Source organism: Seriola aureovittata, chromosome 8, assembly GCF_021018895.1.
Source record: "Seriola aureovittata isolate HTS-2021-v1 ecotype China chromosome 8, ASM2101889v1, whole genome shotgun sequence".
NCBI lineage: Eukaryota > Metazoa > Chordata > Actinopteri > Carangiformes > Carangidae > Seriola > Seriola aureovittata.
The window spans coordinates 28,397,933-28,421,279 of record NC_079371.1 but is presented as its reverse complement, the minus strand read 5'-3'; the positions used below and the strand labels follow the sequence as shown (position 1 = coordinate 28,421,279).

The 23,347-nt window shown below is 43.4% G+C and overlaps 2 protein-coding genes across 4 annotated transcripts; one reads left to right on the top strand and one right to left on the bottom strand.

The window, feature by feature from the left end:
- Window positions 1-2,380: 2,380 nt before the first annotated feature.
- On the bottom strand, window positions 2,381-19,551 carry LOC130173591 (N-alpha-acetyltransferase 15, NatA auxiliary subunit-like). 3 transcript variants are annotated; one of them, XM_056382995.1, is made up of 20 exons: window positions 18,950-19,182; window positions 17,910-17,994; window positions 16,144-16,248; window positions 15,789-15,946; window positions 15,468-15,602; window positions 14,828-14,981; window positions 14,431-14,550; window positions 11,735-11,830; window positions 10,892-10,998; window positions 10,743-10,815; window positions 10,483-10,652; window positions 10,248-10,400; window positions 9,389-9,517; window positions 8,517-8,730; window positions 7,060-7,253; window positions 6,159-6,267; window positions 5,935-6,033; window positions 5,579-5,722; window positions 3,935-4,032; window positions 2,381-3,022 (listed from the first exon to the last, which is right to left on the bottom strand). In XM_056382995.1, exons 1-20 carry the CDS (start codon window positions 19,001-19,003, stop codon window positions 2,813-2,815), a joined length of 2,607 nt encoding a protein of 868 aa, XP_056238970.1. In that variant the 5' UTR covers window positions 19,004-19,182; the 3' UTR covers window positions 2,381-2,812. The 3 variants fall into 3 exon arrangements, 2 of the variants coding, with proteins under 2 accessions (XP_056238970.1, XP_056238971.1); XM_056382996.1 differs by lacking the exons at window positions 2,381-3,022; window positions 3,935-4,032; window positions 5,579-5,722; ... (2 more) ...; window positions 7,060-7,253; window positions 8,517-8,730 and adding exons at window positions 8,745-9,117; window positions 19,427-19,551; XR_008828456.1 differs by lacking the exons at window positions 2,381-3,022; window positions 3,935-4,032; window positions 5,579-5,722; ... (5 more) ...; window positions 10,248-10,400; window positions 10,483-10,652 and adding an exon at window positions 19,427-19,551 and having other exon boundaries at window positions 10,892-11,004; window positions 11,736-11,830.
- A 144-nt stretch (window positions 19,552-19,695) lies between these two features.
- Window positions 19,696-21,576, top strand: ndufc1 (NADH:ubiquinone oxidoreductase subunit C1). Its single transcript, XM_056382998.1, has 4 exons — window positions 19,696-19,855; window positions 20,487-20,590; window positions 21,224-21,295; window positions 21,455-21,576. Exons 1-3 carry the CDS (start codon window positions 19,810-19,812, stop codon window positions 21,281-21,283), a joined length of 210 nt encoding a protein of 69 aa, XP_056238973.1. The 5' UTR covers window positions 19,696-19,809; the 3' UTR covers window positions 21,284-21,295; window positions 21,455-21,576.
- Window positions 21,577-23,347: the final 1,771 nt, after the last annotated feature.

Sequence of the window (23,347 nt, the reverse complement as noted above, 5' to 3'; positions counted from 1 at the left end):
GTGTCACCTTGAATCTGTTAGAACCAGCTCCTCTTTTTCAGCAGTGTGTTGTGGGTGGATGGGATGGTTTGTTCAGACTTCCTGTTCCTCACTGACTCAAAATGTTCTGACCAATGATGGTCCAGCCTTGCGGATGACTTAATTGATCCTGCTGGTATCTGGCACAGAGGCTGCTCCCCCTGCAGACCACAGCATGGTGGAAGGGGCCTCAGTACCCCAGACTAGTAGAAGATCTCCAGAAGCTGCTGCACTTTAAAAGATCTGAGCTTCCTCAACAAGCAGAGTCACACAGCATCAGTGTTGGTCTTCCAGTCCAGTCTGTTGTTCAAGTGGACACACACAGCACAGCACCTCAGGTGGAGCAGGTCGGTGGCGGTTTGACTCCCGGCTCTTCCTGTCTGCACGTCAAAGTGTCCTGGCAACATATTGAACCTCAAACTGCCTCTGATGTAGCACAGTATGAATGTGTGTGAATGTGGCTTCTACTGTAGTGTAAAGCTTTGAGTCTATATAAGTGCAGTCCATTTACCAAGTACATGTAGTGCTCCACACCCATCATGATAATGGGCTTAGTGGAGGTTCTCCTTCTCCTAAGGCTGACCACCATGTCCTTGGTCTCGTCCACATGTAGGAGCAGATGGTTCCTATTGCTCCACTCCACAGAGGTAGCTACCAGTTCCCTGTACTCCACCTCCTGCTCATCTCAAACACACCCCACCACTGCAGAGCCCTCAGAGCTTCTGCAGGTCACATGGTTCAGAGGTGAACAGAAGTGGGGACAGGGCAGTCCCCTGTGGCATTCCTGTGTTACTTGTGAAATCCTGTGAGCTGGAGAGATGATCACCAAGAGTCTCAGGCAGACATTTTTATTGTAAAGTTGATGTGGAGGAGAAAATGATGAGCAGTACAAAGTCAGCATGTTTACCAGCGTAGCTCTTCACACCAGCTTCCTGAGGATGACCTGTCCAGCAGGGATATACAGTATATAACCCAGATGGCACATGTCCACATGTCTAACTATTGTTATGTGTCAGAACCCTGTGACTGATATGATCAGGACCTGCAGCCTCGCCTTGATGGAATCCAGCTGTCTCCCAGCCAGCAGTCATTCAAGGAAGCACAGCCATATTGTCTTGTGTTAGTTATGCTGCTATATAGACCTAGACTGCTGGGGGATTCCCATGATGCACTGAGCTCGCTCTCGCTCTCTCTCTCTCTCTCTCTCTCTCCCTCTCTCTATTCTGCAGACCCAAGTTAAAGTTGTGACAGTTTTCAGACTTCATTACTATTTTACTGTTGGATTGGATTGCATTAGTTTTAGCTTGGTATTCCTAATAAACTGACGTGTGTAGATGCTCCCTTCACTGAACATGGATACGGACAGTGAGTAAAGTAATACTTTATTATCATCAGTACCTTCAGCTGTGTTCATCTCACTCATGAAACTTTTCTCTTGTGACATCAGAATATTTAATCTTCTTGATATGCATCCCTCCTTAATGTTTGGTCAGGTGTTAGTTGTCCTGCTGTGAACTGTTTTCTGTGGATCTCAGTATCATCAGGAGACAAACTGATGATTATTCTATCTGTACCTTCTCTGAGGCTCAGGTGTTCAGCTCCGGCTCTCTGTAGCTTTGTCTTCCTATGGGCTAAACAGAGCTGATACACAGCAGCAGACCTGTTCCTGGTGGTGGTTCATCACCACCAGCTTGAATCAGGACCACACCTTTTCTCAGGTGGAGGCTCTGGACACACACATGCACCATCCCAAACTGTGACAGCTGGAAGAATCTTCATGTACAGTTGACAGCGGTGACCTTCAGTGACAGACAGATGGGTTGTTTTCTAACAGACAGCATCATCACTCTGAACATGTCGGTGTCACTTCTGAGCACCTTCATACATCCCCCTCTCTGTGTAGCAGTGACATCAGTTAAATCAACTCCTGCATGACCACTGTAGGAGCCTCGCCTTAAAACCAATTCCATTCCAACCAACCAATCCCATCTCCCAACCTGTCACCAGACCATAACAAACCAAACAGCTTCCAACTCCCCAGTGCTGAATGCTTCCCCCAACCCTCGCATCTACCCCCAAGTATCTGTTTTCTTCCTGTGATTAATACCTAACACCTTATTTATGCATTTTCTATGTGTATGCTGTTATGTCATGTCATGTCTTGTTATGTTATCACATCTTTGTCTTTATCTTGCTTCACCAAATTAAATCAACTCCACCACAAAAACTGTTGTACTCAGAGCTCCTTGATGAACAGGAGCAGGTGGACAGTGAGCTGAGCAGGCGGCGCCCTCATGTGGCAGAGTAGAGAAGAACAGGAGGTGAGGAGCTGCTGTCAAACAGAAACATCACCACACTGATACTGATTTCACGGTTTTATTAATTTGTCAGTTTGTAATATATAAATTACTTTAAAAATGTGAGCAGATGCACCTACAAGAAAGACATTGGCGTGAAAACACAGGAGTTAGAGAAAACCTAAACTGTGTTCACAAAAGCCATCTCAGTCCATATTTCCCAGAATCCTCTTCTGCCTCTCCAACCATCTGTTACAGAACAGGGCCTTCGTTTAAAAAGTTAAATGGGCATCGTTCCACGTGTCGGCTCCCTCTCGTCTCTCCTGTGGTGCTCAGTCCATCCAGATCAGTGCAGCGTGGGGACGACTCACAGCAGCCAAGGCCCAGGAACTGATGGGGGGCGGGGTAGGGTGGGAAATGGGTGTGTTGGTGGACTAAGGCGTCTGGCGGTGTGTTCGCACCTCCTCCTCATTCTCCTCCTCTCCTCTCGTCCGAGCTCACATTTCGTTTGCAATGTCGTCATGCTCGCCAGCTGACAGGTCGCCATTGGCACTGATTGTGGTGCTGTTGTCTTGGTAACCAGGAGGCATGAAGGCAAGGCTGTAAGGGTAGATCTTATGGCAGGCTGCTCTGTAAGCCTCAGTAGCCTTCTGCTGACCCTCACCCAGCTGCCCATCACGCAGGGCCTCAAGAACCTCAGAACAGATCTGCAGCGTACACACACACACACACACACACACAGTTAGTTTATCTGATTATTGTTCTGTAGCAGAGACATCAGGGTCCTGTACCAGAAAGCAAGATCATGGGTTAATGCAGATGTCCTTCAGGGGTTGTGAATCATAAGAAATTGAATAATTCTGATTCTGGTCATCAATTCCTCAACAAATTTCATTTGCAGTAGTTTCAGTACCAGGATATGGCTACTGGTACGGTGGCTGGTGCTATGCCACTCACCAACCATTGAAACCAACAGAAGAAGAAGAAGACTGTGCATGGTGATACATTTTGTCTTTGTTTTGTTGATGCTACACCTATGGAAGAGCGACCTGTGCCACGGGAGGATGCACTGCTCGCATGACAAAACACCTGCACCAGCACGGTGTTTTGTCATGGGTGTTTGGTGTTCGACGTGTTGTACCGGTCTCCCTCTCCTTCACACGCCCCACCCTCCTCAGTCAAATCTGTGCTAACACCCATTTATTCATGAGTTTTGTACTTTTATTATCTGGTTCAGTTACAATTATTAAAGTGCACCAAGCACTCAGGGTCGAGACTCGTTAAGAACCAGAACTGATCAGCGGAATCAGAATCCAAACACTTTGGTCTAAACACACAATTTACCGTCACTATAACTGAATTTACCTGTAGATAAATCATAGATTTATATCATATGAACAACTTTAAATATAGTTCTGATGATGCTGCTTGGATTAACGTCTCTACCTCTCTCTCATCAACACACTCGTAGCTGGACAGGTAAACTGAGCCAGGTGATAACCAGCTTCGTGATACCGGTTGTGCAGGACCACTGATGTTCACCTCAATGAAGCCAGGTAACCCCAAGAGAGTCAGACTAATCTGCACATGACGCAGGCCACAGGTGTGTGATCACAAACCTGGATGCTTCTCCCAGACAACGACTCATCCAGGGCCGTAGCTATCTCACAAGCCATCTTATCAGAGGAAGGCTCCAGGTAGACCATCATCTTCGCAGCTGGGAACACAAAGAGACACTCAGATTTCTGACAAGCTACTTCAGTACACACTCTTTCACACATGCACCTGACTGTGTAAATCTGATGGAAAATTTACAGCTGTCTGGACTGTTGTTTTATGTGTAAGTGACTGTATACGTGTTGTATGCTTATGTTAAAGGAGATTCTACCTCATGCGTTACTTTTTTCTTATTGCACATTACTGTAATCACTGACCGTCTATTTATTATTATGTTTTTATTTTTAACTCATTTACTTCCTCTTTCCTGATGCAGCAGAACCAGAGACATTGTCTTTTTTATTCCACATTTTCTTCTTCCTGCTTCCTCCTAGATAACTGGTCATCTAACATGACACCAGGTCTCTCTAGACCTTGGTTGGGCTCAGAGATGAAGAGGTGATTTGGATATTGATATCATGATGGAGAGACTGACTGACCAGGATGACTAAGATTTCAGTCATCAGTACTGATCCTTGCAGTAATCCTGTGGCGAGAGGATGGGATAAGGATATTTGTCCTTTCCATGACACACTGAAGGAGCGCTCAGTGAGATTCAAACCAAGAGGAAATTCCTTGAGGAATGTTGCAGCTTTTTTCCTCCTCTTCAGCAGTTTTGGCACCTTTCTTGGTGCATTGTGCTGATTATAATACAACACCACCATATTGGGGTAATGCTGCAGCAGCAGTTAAAATGACAGAAATCCACCAAGTGAAACATTTGTCAGAAAATATCCTGTCAAAGTGTCGAGAGCTGGAGGCATCCACCTCACCATTGTTCATGCAGGAGAAAACCCTGAACTGACCCTGAAGCCATCTCCAGATCCCCTTCATTCATGTAACATTACTGTACTTGGAATAAAAATTTGAATTTAAATCACCTCATTACCTAGAGCTAGTCTAAGATGAAAATGGGACCAGACGATGTGCTTGAATTATCTGGGTATCACACTGCTCAGCCTCCCAGGGAGAGCCTGCGTCAGGGCGCCTGCGTCAGGGCGCCTGCGTCAGGGCGCCAGCTACGCCTGCGTCATGGAGAGGATTTCAAGGTGCAGCCCGGGGGGAGTGTGTCCAGTCCTTTAGCATGTACTGGGGTGGTTTGAAGTCGAATGTGAAGCGATTGCAATGAGGGTCAAAACCTCCAAGGCTAGAACCACTGCTCTATCGCATCAAAAGGAGCCAGTTGAGGTGGTTGGGGCATCTGATTAGGATGCCTCCTGGGGGCCTTCCTTTGGAGGTTCTCCAGGTAGGTCCAACTGGCAGGAGACCTCAGGGTAGACCCAGAACACTCATCTGGCCAGGGAACACCTCAGGATCCACCAGGAGGAGCAGGAAAACGTTGGTGGGGGGGGGGATACTTTGCTTGACCTGCCACCTACCTCATATAAGTGGAAGAAAATGGATGGATGGACCACCTCATTAAAGGTGTTAGACTGAGGTTTAAAGAGAGCTCAGAGAAACTTTCCCCTTCATCAGACAAACTCTGCACATTGACCTCAGAGAGGGGTGTGTGTGTGTGTGTGTGTGTGTGTGTGTGTGCTGCGTACCAGCCAGTCGATGGGGGATGGAGTTGGAGTGTTGGCTGAGGTAGCTCTTGTTAAAGCTCTGAGGGTTACTCTCCCCAAACAATCTGGAGATCTCCTGCTTCAACACCGTCCTCACCGCCTCTGCCAGGTCTGCACCGTCGCTCACTGCACACACCACAAACAGATCAAGTGAAGCTGATCAACCTGCTGAGGAACAGCTACACAGACTTATTAGTGATGGACACACAAGCAGTGTCACACTTTGATCACAAGTAGAAGGTCTGTGATGATTCAAAGTTACAGGTAGAACACGTGTCCTTTAGCTTCTCTTCAGTAACATCACATCACTGTGAAACATCAGTGTAGCTTATGTTCACCTCCTTTGAAGAAGCGCACTAGACACTGGTGCAGCCATGGGTTGGAAGGCTCTATGGTTACAGCTCTCTTTATTGACTGCAGCATCAACAGGTACTTCTCTGGAGGAACGAGGAGAAATAAATACGTCGTTAGTTTGAATAAGGCTGAAAATATAACTTCTCTACCTGCGGAGCTACTGATGTGAGAGTGTGAAAAGTTATACTGCTGGCAGGATCTGTCTGACCTTTCCTGAAGTAGATCTCGAAGGCCAGGAGATGAGTCTCTATCTTGTTGCGCACCAGGTTCTTCAGAGGGATCAGGAACTTCACTGCTTCTTCCAGGGGACTCTCCGGCTGGTAAGAGAAGGTTAACCATGCCCCATTAGTCGTCTGTAATTAATCTACCAATCAGGCTTGTACTAAACCTTCTGAGCTTGGTCCGCTGCAGATCAGCAGAACAGTCTGCGTCAATTTGTAATAAACACACAACAGACTTTAAATGTTGTTCTCCTCTCCATGAAAAGCCTTCAACACATTATTGTGGTGACAGGGTCAGCAAATGTGGACTGAACCTTTGGTCCTGGGGTTAACAGCAGAACAGCTGATTCTAAAGCAACATGGGAACAGCTGATTTTACAGCACAGCTGACAGTGTCATTCATGTCGTATCTGACCTGTGTTCAGTTCAAAAATTATTTCTAGAATATATAAGAACACTATGAGCTCTTTGTCCGCAATACAGCACAGACAGGAGGAGAAGAAACTATTCATCTGTTACTTTACAGACCAGTTTCCAAATAATCCAGACAACTAACGATCCGTTAATGACATGAAATCACACATTTTAGGATCCTCCTCACCTTTGGAACATGCAGCAACATTAGAGGTTTGTAAGAGTCACATTTAACAGTGTAACAGGAACAGAAGTGATCCTGACCAGCTCAGAGCATCACAACAACAACAACTGTAAATACAACATCAAGTCAGACTTCAGGATGTTTTCTTACCACTGATCAGATTCAGGCTGATAAAGATATTAATTAATAATCATTTATGTTAATCAGCTACCAGCTCCAAACTATCGTTACAATAACCGGCCTTTTAAAAACCAATTATCAGTTGACTTTTATGGGAAGGGTGAGCCCACCTTGGCCAGTTTGTCGGGTATTAGCTCCTCCTTCGGCCCTCCTATCTCCTCATCATCATCTTCCTTCTTCTTCTTCTGGTTCTTTAGCTGCTTCTCCTTCTCTGCATTCTTCTTCTCCTCCTCCAGCTGCGCCTTCTTCTGGGCTCGTCGCTGCTTGTTGCGAAGTTTCTTCAGCTCCTTGTCCGTCAGATTCTCTGCAGAGAACAAACTGGTAAATGGTATCTTCACTTCTTTTCAAATAATAGTTACTAGTTAATAATAGTTACTATAGTTCTGTCACCATACTGCGAGTGCAAACTGCAAACTCCAAAAACACCTGTCTACACCTGTCTACACCCGTCTACACCTGTCTGATGGAGTCTGAGTCAACACTTTGATGAGGGATTGATGCTTCTACCATTACGAACACCATCACAAAGTACTACATCCCTGAACCATCACAGAGTACTACATCCCTGAACCATCACAGAGTACTACATCCCTGAACCATAACAGAGTACTACATCCCTGAACCATCACAGAGTACTACATCCCTGAACCATCACAGAGTACTACATCCCTGAACCGTAACAGAGTACTACATCCCTGAACCATCAGAGTACTACCATCACAGAGTACTACATCCCTCAACCATCACAGAGTACTACATCCCTGAACCATCAGAGTACTACCATCACAGAGTACTACCATCACAAAGTACTACATCCATGAACCATCACAGAATACTACCATCACAAAGTACTACATCCCTGAACCATCACAAAGTACTACATCCCTGAACCATCACAGAGTACTACATCCCTGAACCATCACAAAGTACTACATCCATGAACCATCACAGAATACTACCATCACAAAGTACTACATCCATGAACCATCACAGAATACTACCATCACAAAGTACTACATCCCTGAACCATCACAAAGTACTACATCCCTGAACCATCACAGAGTACTACATCCCTGAACCATCACAAAGTACTACATCCCCGAACCATCACAAAGTACTACATCCCCGAACCATCACAGAGTACTACATCAAAGAGTACTACCATCACAGTGTACTACATCCCTCAACCATCACAGAGTACTACCATCACAGAGTACTACAATCACAGAGTACTACATCCCTGAACCATCACAGAGTACTACCATCCCTAACTATCATAGTACTTCTATCAAGGAGTACTACCACCACAGAGTATTACCATCCCTAACTATCATAGTTCAACTGGTTCTTCTTGTATTAAATGATTTGTTTGAGACAGGTTCATAAGCCTGTCTCTGGAGGTCAGTACTAAACTAAGACAATCACCAGCTGTTCTAAACATCATTAAAACATTTAATCTATCATTTGACTGAAAATCCTGACATCGCTAACACACACACACACACACACACACACACACACACACACACACACACACACACACACACACACACACACACACACACACCGGTGTCTGTGTGGCTCTCCTTGTTGTCGTCCGTCAGAGGCTTGTCGTGCAGGGCCAAGTAGATCTGGATGGCTGTGCGAGCTGCTTTGTAGTAGAAGGGATGCTGTCGCAGGACATCCTCCAGCTTCAGCAGATCCACGTAGGAACGCAGCGTCATCTTCCTCATGCAGTAGGTGTGGAAGTCAAACTGGTCATCTGTAATCTCCACAAAATGCTGATCAAGAGGAGAAAGAGGGGAGAGAGGAGAGAGGAAGGACTCTGTATTAAGATCTGCAGGGGTTACAAGAATTCATGTTTTTTTCATATCGTCCTCATCCAACTGTGGCGGTGAGATGGTACTGTAGATCGAGGGTATAAAACCATTTCTAAAGCTCTGAGTATTCCCAGAGAACAGCGGGAGCATTCATTGTTAAATGCAAGAAGTCTGGAACCAGGATTTTAGAGCTGGTGTCCAGACAAACTGAGGGACCAGGTCAGAAGGACCCGGGTCAGGGAGGAGCTTCAGAAGTCCTCTGCAGAGATGGAGAAACTGCTGGAAGGACGAGCATCTCAACAGCTCTCCATCAATCAGGTCTTTATGGTAGAGACGAGACAGAAGACACTGTGAGTAAAAGACATGGCTGGATTCAGGGTCAGAAGACTTTCGTAAATTAGAGACTTCAGTTTGATTTTTAATAAATTTGCAAACCTTCTGAAAACATGTTTCCACTTTGTTATTGAGTGTAGTGTGATACAATCAAATCCTCAACACAACAAAATGCACAAAAAGTGACAGAGTCTGAAATCCTTCTGAAGACACTGTATATATGTATACACATATACGTAAAATTGCATTCAAGAAAAAAAAAAAAGTGACAGTTGGAGAAACTCACCCTCTCAATCTCATGGCACTTCTTTAGGGCCTCTCCAAACTTGTTCATGGCCTTGTAGGCCAAAGCACACTCTGTCTGGAACCACATACACTGCATCTCATTCAGGTTCTCTACTGCAGAGGTCCCCTCCTGAAACAAACACACACACACACACACACACACACGTAAGATAGAGAAACTGTAACCAGTAAGGTCAGCTGGAGTCAAGATGACCTGAGGAAATGCTTCACGGAAGAAAAGTGTGTTTTAATGCATTCTGATACACTGGGTAAATTATTACATTATCCTGAATCTGTGGCCAGCAAACCTTTCAAGAAAGTAAAGAGGAAAACCCTTCAACTGTACAAAACTTGGCTTTAACTGCTGATTTCAACCTGATGAACATCAATTTCAGCCCCATCATACTGGGAGTTTGCTGCTACTATAAACCACACGTGCCTGTACACTGCTTTTTGGCCGTCGCTGTCATGGTAACATTCAATCTGAGACAATGCTGGTGGATCCTCTAACTGGACTGATTGACACTGGACTGACAAGTTTCACTGGGTCATTGGTGTGAGGATTTATCTGACTAAAACATGACTAATGCAGCAGTGTCAGTTTCATTAGGGGACCTGAAAAGCTTTTAGTGCTGGTTCATCACATATGGAGACAGAAATAAAGAGGACAGGTTTGATGTGAAGGTAGATGACCAGAAACATCTTGATGACGTAATATTTTGTAGAAAGACTAAAATGAGAGGTGGTTGAGTGAGTGAGAGAGGTGGACACACAGACTGATGAGTGAGGATGTGCTGTCAATACTAAAATCAAAACACTCTGACAAGAGAAGTCCTTCCTCCCACACATCAGTCTCTCACCCGTGTGAACTTGGAGCACATCTCCTCTGCTTCTTTGATGAGACCAGCTTTCAGCATATACTTGGCACACTTGGAGTTGATGAAGCGGTCGGCAGTGTCCAGGGCCTGAGCCTCATCCATCCATCGGGCTGCCTCCTTTATGTTGCCTGCGTGCTGCAGGTTAGAGGAGAGGGTAAGTACCTCAAACAATGAGTAAATGCATGTTCTCCATGTGTGTGTAGAGCTCATACTAAACCTTGTAGATCTTAGCCTTGATGAGGAAGAGTTCAATGAGTGTGGGTGTGCTGTCGATGGCCGCGTTGATGTAGTCCAGAGCGAGGTTGGGCTGGCCTATGAAGTCAAAGTGCTGCGCCAGGAAATACTGTACCCACAACAGGGTGGTGGGGGGCTCCTCCTTCCCATTATCTGTACACATTGAACGCAGGTCACAGTGACTGTGTGGATTTAGATAGGATACCTTCATATGCGATTCAGGTGGTTTGGAGCAACACTCACCGTTTTTACTAAACATTCGACAGCTTTTTAAACAGGTTTCATAGCCAACTACTAATTCTTCAATGATTGTAACCTGCAGGAGAAGACAACAAGTCAAACCACTGTTTGATTTCAGATGAGGAGGCACAAGGACTTGAAAGCCTGCTTACCTTTTCTATGTCAGTGAAGAGGGACTTCAGGGTAGTGAAGACGGGGGGGCAGCCTTTACTGAAGTTCATCCTCAGGTAGCTGTCCAGACATTCACGAAACCTCTCCCCTGGCCAGCACAACACACAGTACAGCTAAAGTAAAGTGAAGTGTACGGCCTCAGACTGACAGTGAAATCAACTGAATCAGATGTAAAATGTCCAGTCACTGCGAGTTCCCTGCTCTAAGGTAAAAAAACAAAGGCATTAGAAAGCTTCTCCTTTTCAGCTTCCATTGAAACTAATCACCTGGTTTTCATCCATTCATCTAATAGTGTTCATATATTTAATGCAATTAAAAATGAATGATGGTTCAGTTTTCACACCAGTGTTTGTCACCCTAAACCTTTGATGGTTCCAGGTTCTCAAATATGAGATCCATTGCTGTTCTGGGTCATCTGGACGTTTGCTGGGACAGGAGACTTCTGATGATGTCACCTCAGGCTCTGGATGTTGTGATGAGTATTTTTTCACAGTTTTATGTTTTACAGATAAGAGGATTAATTAAGAAAATATTTGCCTGATTAACTTACAATCAAGTTACGGTAATTAGTCAGACCCTGATCAGTTCAGAGGTTATCACTATAGTTCAGGTTCCACAAGACATTTCAACCTTGCACAGCTGGGCACAGGAATATGAACTCAAGGTCCACTTGCAGGCAAGTTGTCACTGTGTTCATTTTCTGGACTGCAGTGTCGCAGGGTAATAACATCTGCTCACTGAGGAAGCTCCAGCTGCTGATGGAGACCATGAGGATGTGACAGAACAATGATGTCACTGTTTGTGGAGCTGCAGGTTGTGTTTACCTGTGAGGAAATTCAGAGGCAGCCGTCTGGGAACCAGGCCTTTAGGAAACTTCACCCAGGAGTCCTCATAAATCTTCTGACGCTCCTCTATACTGGCTGCACACACACACACACACACAAACACACACACACAAAAACAAACAGTGTGAGGAAAAAAGCATATAATCCCTCAGTAGTACTGAACTCATCCCTTTGGACAACCAGCAACCAGGGCTGGATGATATGGCCAATAATCAGGCATTAACCGCGTTTCCACCACAGGAACTGTCCCAAGGAACCAGGAACCTTTTGAGGAACTATGCGTGTTTCCACTGCAGGAACCAAGGTCTAAATTTAGCTCCGGGGTAACTGATCGAGCCCCAAAAACTCCCAGGTCGGGGGGGTACTACTTTCAAAAGGTTCAGGAACTTTGGGGTCTGCAGTGATGAACATTTCTGACTGGTCAAGTACTCGCTGCATTTTATTCCACCCGCCATGTTTAAATGTCCGCAGTGAGCGAGCAACAAACACACTCTCCACACCGTGAAACGGGTCCAGGAGAAGGAAAAAAACTGAAACAGGACTTCAGAATAATAAAGAACCACAACAGCTGGAGTGGCGAGGGCTGCCACCCGTCACGAATAATACGGGATCGTCCTATAATTGAAAATAAAATGCTGCGTAGACACCGCAGACGACAACGGGCCACAGGAACCTCTAGTTCCTGAAGAGAAAACGCGGCTTGATAAAGACCATGTAAATGAATTAAAATGATTTCTTTCAGGTTTAATTGCTGGGTTTTGCTCCTGACAGAAAGCTGAAGAAACCAGATGGTTAATTTAAACTTTTCTTCATGGTCAGAACATGAAAAACACAAATCTGAGGCAGAACATTCAACACTGTCACTATTATTTATAATGATAACATCAATCTAACTAACTAACCTGTGTAACACACACCTCTAATCCTGTGACGTGATTGGTAGTTTGTGATTCATTTCTGTGCCTGATATCTAAGCATGGTTATCAAACATCTATCCATCTTTTGTTATATTTCTATTGAGAATTGAATTGAAAATGACATCATGTTAATTATTGTTTTATTGCCCAGCCCAGGCACCACACTGAACAATATGAAACTTATAGGGCCTTATTGTCATTGACAAGTGCAAGCAGGGCTCTAGCCGGTATTTTCCCGCCCTTAAAACAGCTGTGTCTGTGTGTGTGGTGATTCGGGGTCCAGCTCAGAGCACGTGTTGCACCGTTGGGAGCAGAGGAACAAACAGTAGGGAGGTTCACTCTAATAAGGCAGCACAGAGTGGGTTGTTGGTATTTTGATGGAAACTGGATCTTGAGAACAGACTCAGATCTCAGAACCAGGTCAGTTTCTGGGTCAGTGTCCATCTGCTGCCAATTCAATGGTTTCATCAACAAAAGTAAAACAAACACTTGTGTAGCAGGAACAGAATAATGCTTTAAACATAAATTCATGATTTTACTGGTGTAACAGTAGATGCATTTAGATTGGCATCGTTGGTATTTTTCAACCGCACGACTCGTGTGAAATTCTAGTCAGCCTTCAAATATCTTTGGCCTATTTTTTTCCTTTTCTCAGATTTATGAGTATTTTGTTTTTCTTCTACCACGTTCTTTTCTTTCCATGAATAAATATTGAACGGTGACATAAGGAGAGAATGCGTGCTGATATTCTTGACATCCTGCCCGCTCCTACACACCTCTACACACTGGTCGGCTACAACTCAGTATTCACCCCATTCCTGAAAACATCACATTAGCTCCTGTGCCTTAGAGTGTCTTTCCCAGTTTATAAACTAGTCATTCTTATCAAAATATGATAAGCAAACACTGTTAAGATATGCTGTAAACATTTATAAAATCTAAAATACAGTAGGATTATGACAGTGTTCGATGTGATCATATAAACTGTTTTTTATTGATCATTTCCTTCATCATTCCACCAAAAAACTTAATAAACCATCTGCCTCTAACAGCCCATTTTTTCATGTGTTGTGTTCACATTATTCTGCTCTGCCTCATCCAGACAAGCTTCGAATCAACAAGACCAGTGATGTGACTGAGCCTACTGATTGATGACCACACCTCACCTCACACTCGCTGCAGATTGTTGAGGTGAATTGGCAGAGGAGCTTAGAGACACCCACACAGTGTACTGAAGGCTGCTGCACAATTAAAACAGTCTGTTGACGGTTCTGTGTTTGTGTGCATGGATGTTGGCGACATGTTATATTATAAGGTTTGGCGGACCACTTCGGGGGTTAGGGTTACATCTGAAGTTCATTACAATCAACTGACAACTGACCAACACATACATCCAAGTCGAGTCAGGTCCCTCAGATCCAGGTTAAACACAGAAAAGGTATCACAAGATACAAAGACTATGTTTTCAAATACTCTACTGTATAATTACAGTAGAATTAGACAAATATTAAATAAATGTCAGAGCTGTTCAGTTCTTCAGTCACAGATGTTTTAACATAAAATGATGAACAAGGTATTAAGATGTTAGGAGTGAAACCAGGGCAGAGCCTGAGTCATGAGTTGTATTAAAGAAAAAACAATATCAATAAGTATTTAAAATATTAATAGATATATAAATGAATAGATAACAGCATCAAGAGCGTGACAATATTACATTGAAGTGGAAGCACACAGCTGTGGCCTGAGGAGAGGGTTCACCTGGATGTAAGGCCTTTTCCAGACCCTGGTAGTAGGCCCAGTTCTCAGGGTTCCTCTCCTGGAGGCTCCTGTAGACCTCTGAAGCGTCCTCTGATCTGTCCAGCCTCAGAAGCAGCTCTCCTACACACACACACACACACACACACACACACACACACACACACACACACACACACACACACAGTCTAAACAACACTAACCACAAGCTCTCACAGCTGGTAGAAATTTCAGTTATCCAAGCTCTCAGGGCCACTGTAAACACATCCTGTGTAACACACGCACGACACACACACTTTGTTCTGATCCGTTTTCTCCACAGCAGCAGGTGAATGTTCAGACTGAGCTGATCCCTCAGACCTCAATACAAACACACAGAGACTGAACAGCAGCAGCTCACCTCTCGTCTCCTCCACAGCCAGTTTGTCACAGATCTGCTTCTCATAGTTGTTCAGGTGATCAAGAGCCTCCTTGTGCAGACTGGCCTCCCTCAGAACCTGGTTCTGATACAGCAACAGCTCACTGTACTCATAGTCCACCTTGTCTGGAGATGTCTGCAGGGAGAGAGCAAGAGAGAGAGAGAGAGAGAGAGCAAGAGAGAGAGAGAGAGAGAGAGAGAGAGAGAGAGAGAGAGAGGCAAGTGCTTTAGTCTGCTGTAAAACATACTAAAGTCAGTGTTTGTACAGACTTACATCAAACTACAGTGCATCATCATTAAACTCAGCCCTGACTCTCCTCCTCTGAGGCTCAGTCACAACAGTCTCAATGAATCCAGAGATTAGTTGTTGATGAACGATGAATTGCAAACTGAAAAGACAGTGACTCATAGTGAGCAGGGAGACAGACTGATAGTGAGCAGTGAGAGACCGACAGTGAGACAGACCGACAGTGAGAAGTGAGAGACCGACAGTGAGACAGACTGCTGCAGACCACAGCTGCTCTCTCTGTACAACTGTATCTTATATTTGACCGATGTCCATCTTTTACGTTATATTTGATGTTTAAATAAATGTTAGCAGGTGCAAGTTGTCTTCTCCTACCTGTTGTGTTTTGCGGAACTCCTCGACGATCTTGGCAGCCATCTCAAAGTCCTCTAACAGGTGATAGGCCACAGCATATCCAATCCATGAGGCCCGCTGGGCTGGGCGGAGCTGCAGGAGCTGGTACCGAGTCTCCTGGAGAGAGACAACCATTACAACACATGGCTGTGAGCAGTTCTTCAGGTTTGATTATCCATCTGTCAGCCTCTCCTTTGTCTGTCTTCACCCTGTCATGATGAGGGACTGTCTGACCCTGCACACTCATACACCCCCACCCCCACCCCCCCACCCCACCCCCCCATCTCTCTCTGCGACCCTCACCCTGTATCCCTCCAGGTCTCTCATCTGGATCTGGAGCAGGGAGAGGTCTCGGAGGATCTGCAGGTTGTCCTTGTCCCACTTCAGAGCGTTACGGTAACACTTGATGGCCTCATCATACTTTTTGTCCGAGCGCTGTAGCAGACCATACACATGCCAGCCTGGGAGGGTGAGCGAGTTCAGGAAGAAACGCAACAAAAATACACTCATACATATACACACAACGCAGGAGTTTATTTGTGGTAAGGCTGGATGAATGTACAGACTGGTGGAGGCAGAAATCCTGTTCTCAGGTACAGAGTGACTGCAGTAGCTGTAGTGTTGAAGCTGGGAGCAGTGAAGGAGAGATGAAGGATACAGACATGACTCCTGAGGTCGTTGCGCAGGCCTCGTCTCACCAGCTCGTAGGCCTCCTCTTTCTTACCCAGACAGTTGAGGGTTAAACCCTTCATGGCCAGAGTCTCTGCGCGGGGGGGGGGAGCAAAGTTAATGAGAGTTATTAAGAAACTATACTAGCTTTATTTAGAAACCCCGTTTATACTTCTCGTCTGAGGGAATGACCTCTGTCTGAAAACGAGGGTCATTACGTTTACATGGACAAAACATGCAATATTTCTACTGAGCTGTTTACATTGTTAATGAAAATGAATATTCTTCTAATGTTCCTGTTTACACGCAGCCGTGCAGACACTGATAACTCTGGTTAAAAGGCCACTGATGTGATATTTGTACATATCCAAAAACCTGCTGATATCCAGGTCTTTGTTTCAGAGCATTTCTCCTCCCATTCGCAATGTGGACTTTTCTTCTACTCCAGCCTTCAAACTCAGAGCTGACCTTAAACAGACAAAAAACTGTGTGCTGACGTAAAAATCCAAACTGAGACATGTGTTCTGAATGTGAATACATGTACACAGAATACTCCTAGAACCTGAATAATATCAGTGTATCCCACATGTCTTGATCGGAAAATACTAAATTCAGAATAAGGCCACATTTAGGATATTCAAACAGAATATGCTGTTTATATATTGTCATATTCTGAATGATAGTGAAATATAAGTATACACGTAAATGTACTGATTGATGTGTCCATATGTGCACAAGTCTTTGTTCTTCTCTGTCTTTGTTGCTGTAACTATTTCCGCTCTTCACCCGGACCTCAAGTTGTTTCCACAAAGTTTTTCTATGCTGTAAGAGACAGACGACAAAGTGCACAGCCCTCATTCAGCTGTTCCACTAATCTAAAATCAAATCAAACTTTTATTCTATTTAAGAAAAATGTACCTCCCCTTGTTTCTGCTGATAGTAATGCCTTGCTGAGCAGAGGGAGACCTTCTAATCGACCTGTGTAGGGATTTCCTCTCATTCAGCCACGAAAGCTCGACTGAGGTTATAAGACCTGGATCACAGTCAGGTTCCAGTTCATCTCAAAAGGCATGCGTGTATGGAAACAGCAATGCCACACACTTTTAGCCACATGGTGAATATGAAATAAAACCTCAATTTAAACATTCAGTAAGTGTGGAATCAGACTAGAGAGCAGCTTGAGATCAGCCCTAACACCACGTTTATCAACATGTGGACGTTCTGACCCATGAGTGTGTCTTCAGGACCACATTTTGCCATGATGACAGACACACAGACACAGACACACAGACACACAGACACACACACACACACACACACACACACACACACACACACACACACACACACACACACACACAGACAGACACACACACACAGACACACACACACAAAGTGTGAACAACACTAACCACAAGCTCTCACTGCTGGTAGAAATTTCAGTGATCCACTTGTAACATACGGTGGACACTAAAAAGTGATGAACCTGGCTGAGACACACTATTGTTCAATGCTTTGTGACTTTTGAAGTTAAAAGCACTGAACAATAATGTGTTCCAGCCGGGTCCCTGGAAACACTTCTGTTGTTGTTTGTGCCACTTGCAGTGTGTTGAGCTCTCAGGGCCACCGTAAACACATCTTGTGTAACAGCGGGTACACTCACTCCTCACACACAGAAGCAACAACGTGACAGTGAAGCATGAATCTCCTCAACAGTTTAATGTGAGGAAACAGGTCATGTAGCTCTTCTCTTACCTCCATGCTCTGCAAACTTTGGGTTGCCCAAGATCTGTTTGCAGAACTTCAGGCCGTTTCTGTACTGCTTGTGCTCGTAACATCTCTGCAACACAAGACAGAGCAGATTTTACATGGAGCATCTGCAGCCATGAGTCTGCTGTTCTCCATGCATACTCAGAAAGCTGGGTTAAAGGACATTACTTAAAGTGTGCTGAATGCAAACACTGTGCTCCAGTGACCTGGAGAGAACTGGTCCTTCCTGCTACAAGCTAACACCACACACCGCCTCCTACACAGAGCAGAGGAAGACTATGGCACTAAAATAAATGAAGGAAACGGCACTTCAGAGCCTGTTTGATGGAAGGTTGTTGATGAGGTGTACTCAGACAGGTGGTTGTGCCCCTCACCTCCAGAATCAACTCTACTAACGGTATAATATAGTGTGGAACAAACTCCTAGTTGTCAGGAGTGGTACTAGTATTATCAGTATCATAAATTAATAGTCATATACTGTAGATGATGGCTACATCAGTGGCTCAATAATTTGAAAAAATATTTGACTGTTGAATGTTTAATTTAAACGTGCTTTAATAAACAACTTCCAGATCATGTTGTTATGTGAAGAAGCAGTTAGATTAAACGTCAGATTAGTGAACTGAATCATTAGAATTAACAACAACTACTGTGGTGGAATATACGAGACAAATGTTAATACACAGACAGTGGAGCCGAAAAAGTTTCCGAACCCCAACTGTTACCTGTAAATGCAACACGATGGTGCACCTGAGACGTGTCTGTCAGCTTAGTCACTGAAAGACTGTGGAAGGCCACAGCTCAGGTGGGACGACACATGACAGTTTATCACACAACTACTCTGCTTTCGTCATAGCGTCGTTCCCACTACTCATTCATTTCACAGATATTATAGTCACAATGCGTTTGGTGGACTGAATATTTGTGGTTTACTCACTAGCTACTTTCTCTGACTGACAACTCACGGCTACTTGGCAAACTAGCATTAGCTCGGAAGCTAACGTTATCTCTGGCATGTAGCCTACCAGAATCCTCTTGAAGAGCGCATTCTCCTTCGGCGGTAGGGTGATTGTGGGCATTGTGCTGGCTTCCTATGCCTCTGTCGGTTCACACATGAATGATATCCTCCTGGAGTCACGGTTCCCGGGGTGTTTAAGGCTCCTCTCTCTCACGTGTTAAAGCCGAGGTCCCCTCTCAAGCAAAATGGCCGATGTGCTTCCCCATCGGATCAGGCTGCTCAGAGTCTGCGCGTCAGGGACTATGATGATATTTTGACAAGGAGCACATGCCACATTTTTTTATTCAGCGATACATTAAATAAAATAACACATAATAACACAACATTTCTTATGTTTACGTATTCTGTGTCAGTGCCCTCCTGTGTCCACTGGTTGTGTTGACTCGATCGTCCCGAACCAAATACCATAGAAATTTCTATAAATTGAACCCTGCTTTGCATCTAGGCAACTTATTATTATTAGTAGAATATAAAATATTTTTACCAATTATTTGCATAAATAATTGACGAAGCAGCTCAAAAGTCCAAAAGGAGGGATTCAGTTCTTAATATGGAGACTGCGGTGGAGCCAGCCGCCAGTCACGTTATGGGGATGTGAGATGATTTTCTTGATAAAAACAACAGACTTTTGTTTAATATAAGCCGGATTTAAGAGTTTGCCATGGGGATTTGAAATGTTCTTAATACATGCGCTAATACATGTGTATATCTGCTGACAAGATCTGAGTATGAGCATAAGAACATTCACTGAGCGGTCGTTCGACTTATCGGTGGTCTTTGAAACATAGTCAGTTCTGCCAGGAAGTTTAATCAACCGCGGAGCAGCAAGATCGAAAATCGGACACAGGGATCTGCTCTTTGGCTAAAATGATTTTCAACCGGTTTTTAATCAGAGCTGTTCTCAACGGCAAAGGTAAGATGGCATAATGGTAGGTAATTCATGGTTATGATTGTCAAGGGTATGCGTTTTATCTTACTTTCTACAACGTGTAGATTACGTGTTTATTTTGAAGCCTGACCTTAGCTTAGCATTCTTGTAGCACCGCATTCAAACCGGAGATTTTCTCCTCATGAAGTTGTGGATTTTATGGCACTGCTGCCCAGCTTTGTTTTCGAGCAATGTTTACCCTTTGCTAACATATTCTTAGATTGTTTTTTTAGTTTAGTGTTATTGTCCAAATGTCTACCCACACTTAATACCACTCTCTGAAGCATGGAGGCAATCGCCCCAGTTTCCTTAAGAATTTGGGAAATTTAACACTGCTTAGTTTATTGGAAAACCAACGTTTGAACGAAGACTAATTATAATTTGTTTGTATAAATAGAGGTTCATTCTTCTTCCGTGTTATTGACATGGTAAACGGCCAGGCCAGTTACATGGCTTTTGTAAATAGTCTCATGTCATCTTCCACTAGGTTTACAGTAACTGATTCTTCTCATGTCATACTGATGTTATGTCCCTTCATGGCTGTTTCATGTCAATGTAAAGACAATGTACTGTGCATTTCTCACTAAAACTGGGTGATGGCTGTTTTTTTTTTCAGCTGGATCCAGGTCTGTATTCACGAGCTCCAAGCCAGACACTGCCAACCCCAACTGGTTGAGAGTTGGCCTTGCCTTTGGAACATCTGCTCTCCTTTGGGGCCTGGTAAATGACCTCATCATTTCATGTAGATAGTTTTAATGGTATATCATCATTTGATCATTTGTGTTTAGAGTTCTATGTGTAATGTATCCAGGGTTTCTGTTTACACATCAAGCATGACATTTGTATCATTGCCTTGCCTATCTGAAACATATGCATGTCTTATAGCGAGACTGAATAATCTAATATTCAGGTTTGAGTGCACAGTATCTGATCACCATACAGCACATACTGTATCTCAGAATAATATAGATAGATCTATACTTTATTTATCCCCTGTGGGAAATTCAATGAAATTGGTCTTAATTGATCATATACAATATGTGCATCTTTGAGAGGTAAAGGCATGTTAAAATGTCAGCTGTTTAAATGGCTTTGGTATGAGATTGTCAACATGAAGTCTTATATTTCATCTCAGTTTATTCGTTTCGTTGATTCCATGTAGCTATAAAAAGCAATAAACAGGACACTTAATCCTTCTGAAATCTGCAACTACACTGAAGACAAACACTCATTTATTGTAGCTCTTGAAAGCAGTTAATAATTTCACATTATGATGGGATGTAGTTCAATATGAAAAATGTTGTGATAGTGGGTATTTAAATGACCTGTGGGGTTGTTGTCGTCCACCTGCAGCTCTTCAGGCAGCACAGCACAGATGTACATGAGTACAAAGTGAGGAATGGTCTGGAATAACCCACCACACTGGTATGTGACTGGCTGTTCATTTTGATGATACTGAAATATACTGTATGTAGAATTGAAGAATTGTATTTATTTTCTGTCACCCAGTATGAAGCTCCAGTCTAAAATGTGTGAACTAATAAAAGATGATTTTTTTTTTTTTGTGATTCTCTTCCTGTGCAGGAGTCCTCAGGTTCTGTCTCTGCGATGGACCTGTTCCTCCACTTGTTTCTATTTCCACTGTTCCTGATTCCTCACTCTGCATTCTGTGTAAAATAAAATCTAATATGTGAAAAAAGACACAAGTCACAATCATTTTGTTCACATGAATTCACAGCTACTGTCGTATTAGGACTGACATGTTTGAGCTTTTCCAAACATCAGTATTTCATTGTTTATCTTTTGGAACATCACAGAGCAGGTCGATGACCTCATCCAATAACACCTGTGTCACTTGTCTTCTGGTAGGAGTTGATTTGTACACAGCTGACTGAAATTTGTGTTAACTAATGCACATAATGCAGAACACACAAATAAACAAACATGTCCCCACCAAAGGCCAATTTACAGTCCTTACATAATGTGAGCCAGGGAATACACAGGGAGAACAACAAGAGAATGAAACATTATCAAGGTTTTCAATTCTTCGGGTTATGTTTCTGTTAATCTTAGTTGATAGATAGATAGATACCTTGTTTATCCCCTAGTGGATATTCATGTGTCCATTAGCTTATTGTCGATAATAGTAAAAACAGTTAATAATAAATAAACAATAATAATAATAATTAGTTTGGCTGAGGTGTTCTACAGCCTGATGGCAGTGGGAACAAAGGATCTCCTGAACCTCTCTGTTCTGCAGCGCAGTGAGATGAGACATTTGATGTTTCTCTGTCCTGCCACAATGTTGTGAGGAAGAAATACACATATTGGGTAGTGGGGACTTTGACACCTGTCTGTCTGCATGCAGTGTCCCCTACTAGTAAGTTGTTAATTTCACAAATGTCTTCTTACAACACCCTTACCTTACTAATTGATGAGTCTGGGGGCCCTTCCTGCCCCCTGGTAAATTGACTCTGGTGTCTGAATGTTCTTATTTTCTGTGATCCTGATCGTAATTGCATTCTGTCTGACCACAGTGTCTGCAACCATTAGACAACTGTACTGTCCCCCTGCCCTTCACCCTGGGTCAGTCTATTGCCTCAGACCCGCCCTGTGTCAGTAGGCTCACCGTATTCTGGAATACCAATAAACTCATACCACTACAGCTAACTTTGGAACAAAATGACTTGAGTGGAATTTCTTCATCAAAGGTTCTGACAGAAAAGAACAAAACACAACTTTGCATCTTCACTTTCTTATCACTGCTGAGCTGTAGCTTACAGTGAGGACAAGTGAAATGTCGGACATATGTTGCCTTTGACCCCTGTGCTTGACATTTCCAGTGAAAGAAGTGGGGTGGGGGCTGAAAGACACCATTATATATGGTTAAATATACATCAGGCCCCATATATGTATGGAGGGTGATTAATGCCACAGGACGAAGAAGCAGGAGAAAGAGTCATATGCATGCCTTTGGCTAGATTCAACAAGACAAGTGAAGTTGTAAAATGAGATAAAGCAGCAGGTGTAAAACTAAAATGGGTTAAGAGGCCAGCTCAGTCAGTTGTACTGTATTTTATTTAAACTCAAAATGTTTTATTGAATTAGGAACATATTAGTGTATTTATTCAATAGCTTTTATTCATACTTTTTCTTATTCTCAAATTCTGTATCCTCAAAAAAGTATTGTGTGGGAAGGGTTAGGTAGGGCAGGGTGAATATGAGGGACAAAAAATTACATATGCAGAAATAAATAATTAAATTAATCAATAAATGTAAAATAAATACATTTTGTAATTTTACATTCATTTTGTTATGCATTTCTTGATTTATCTATTTATTTTTGTATCTATGCATTCATTTAATTATTTATCTATTTAAACAATTATTCATTTATGTATGTATTTCAAGATGTATGTATTTATGTCTGTATTTCCATATTTTTGAATATAGTAGTGTGATCCATTGGCTGGATCA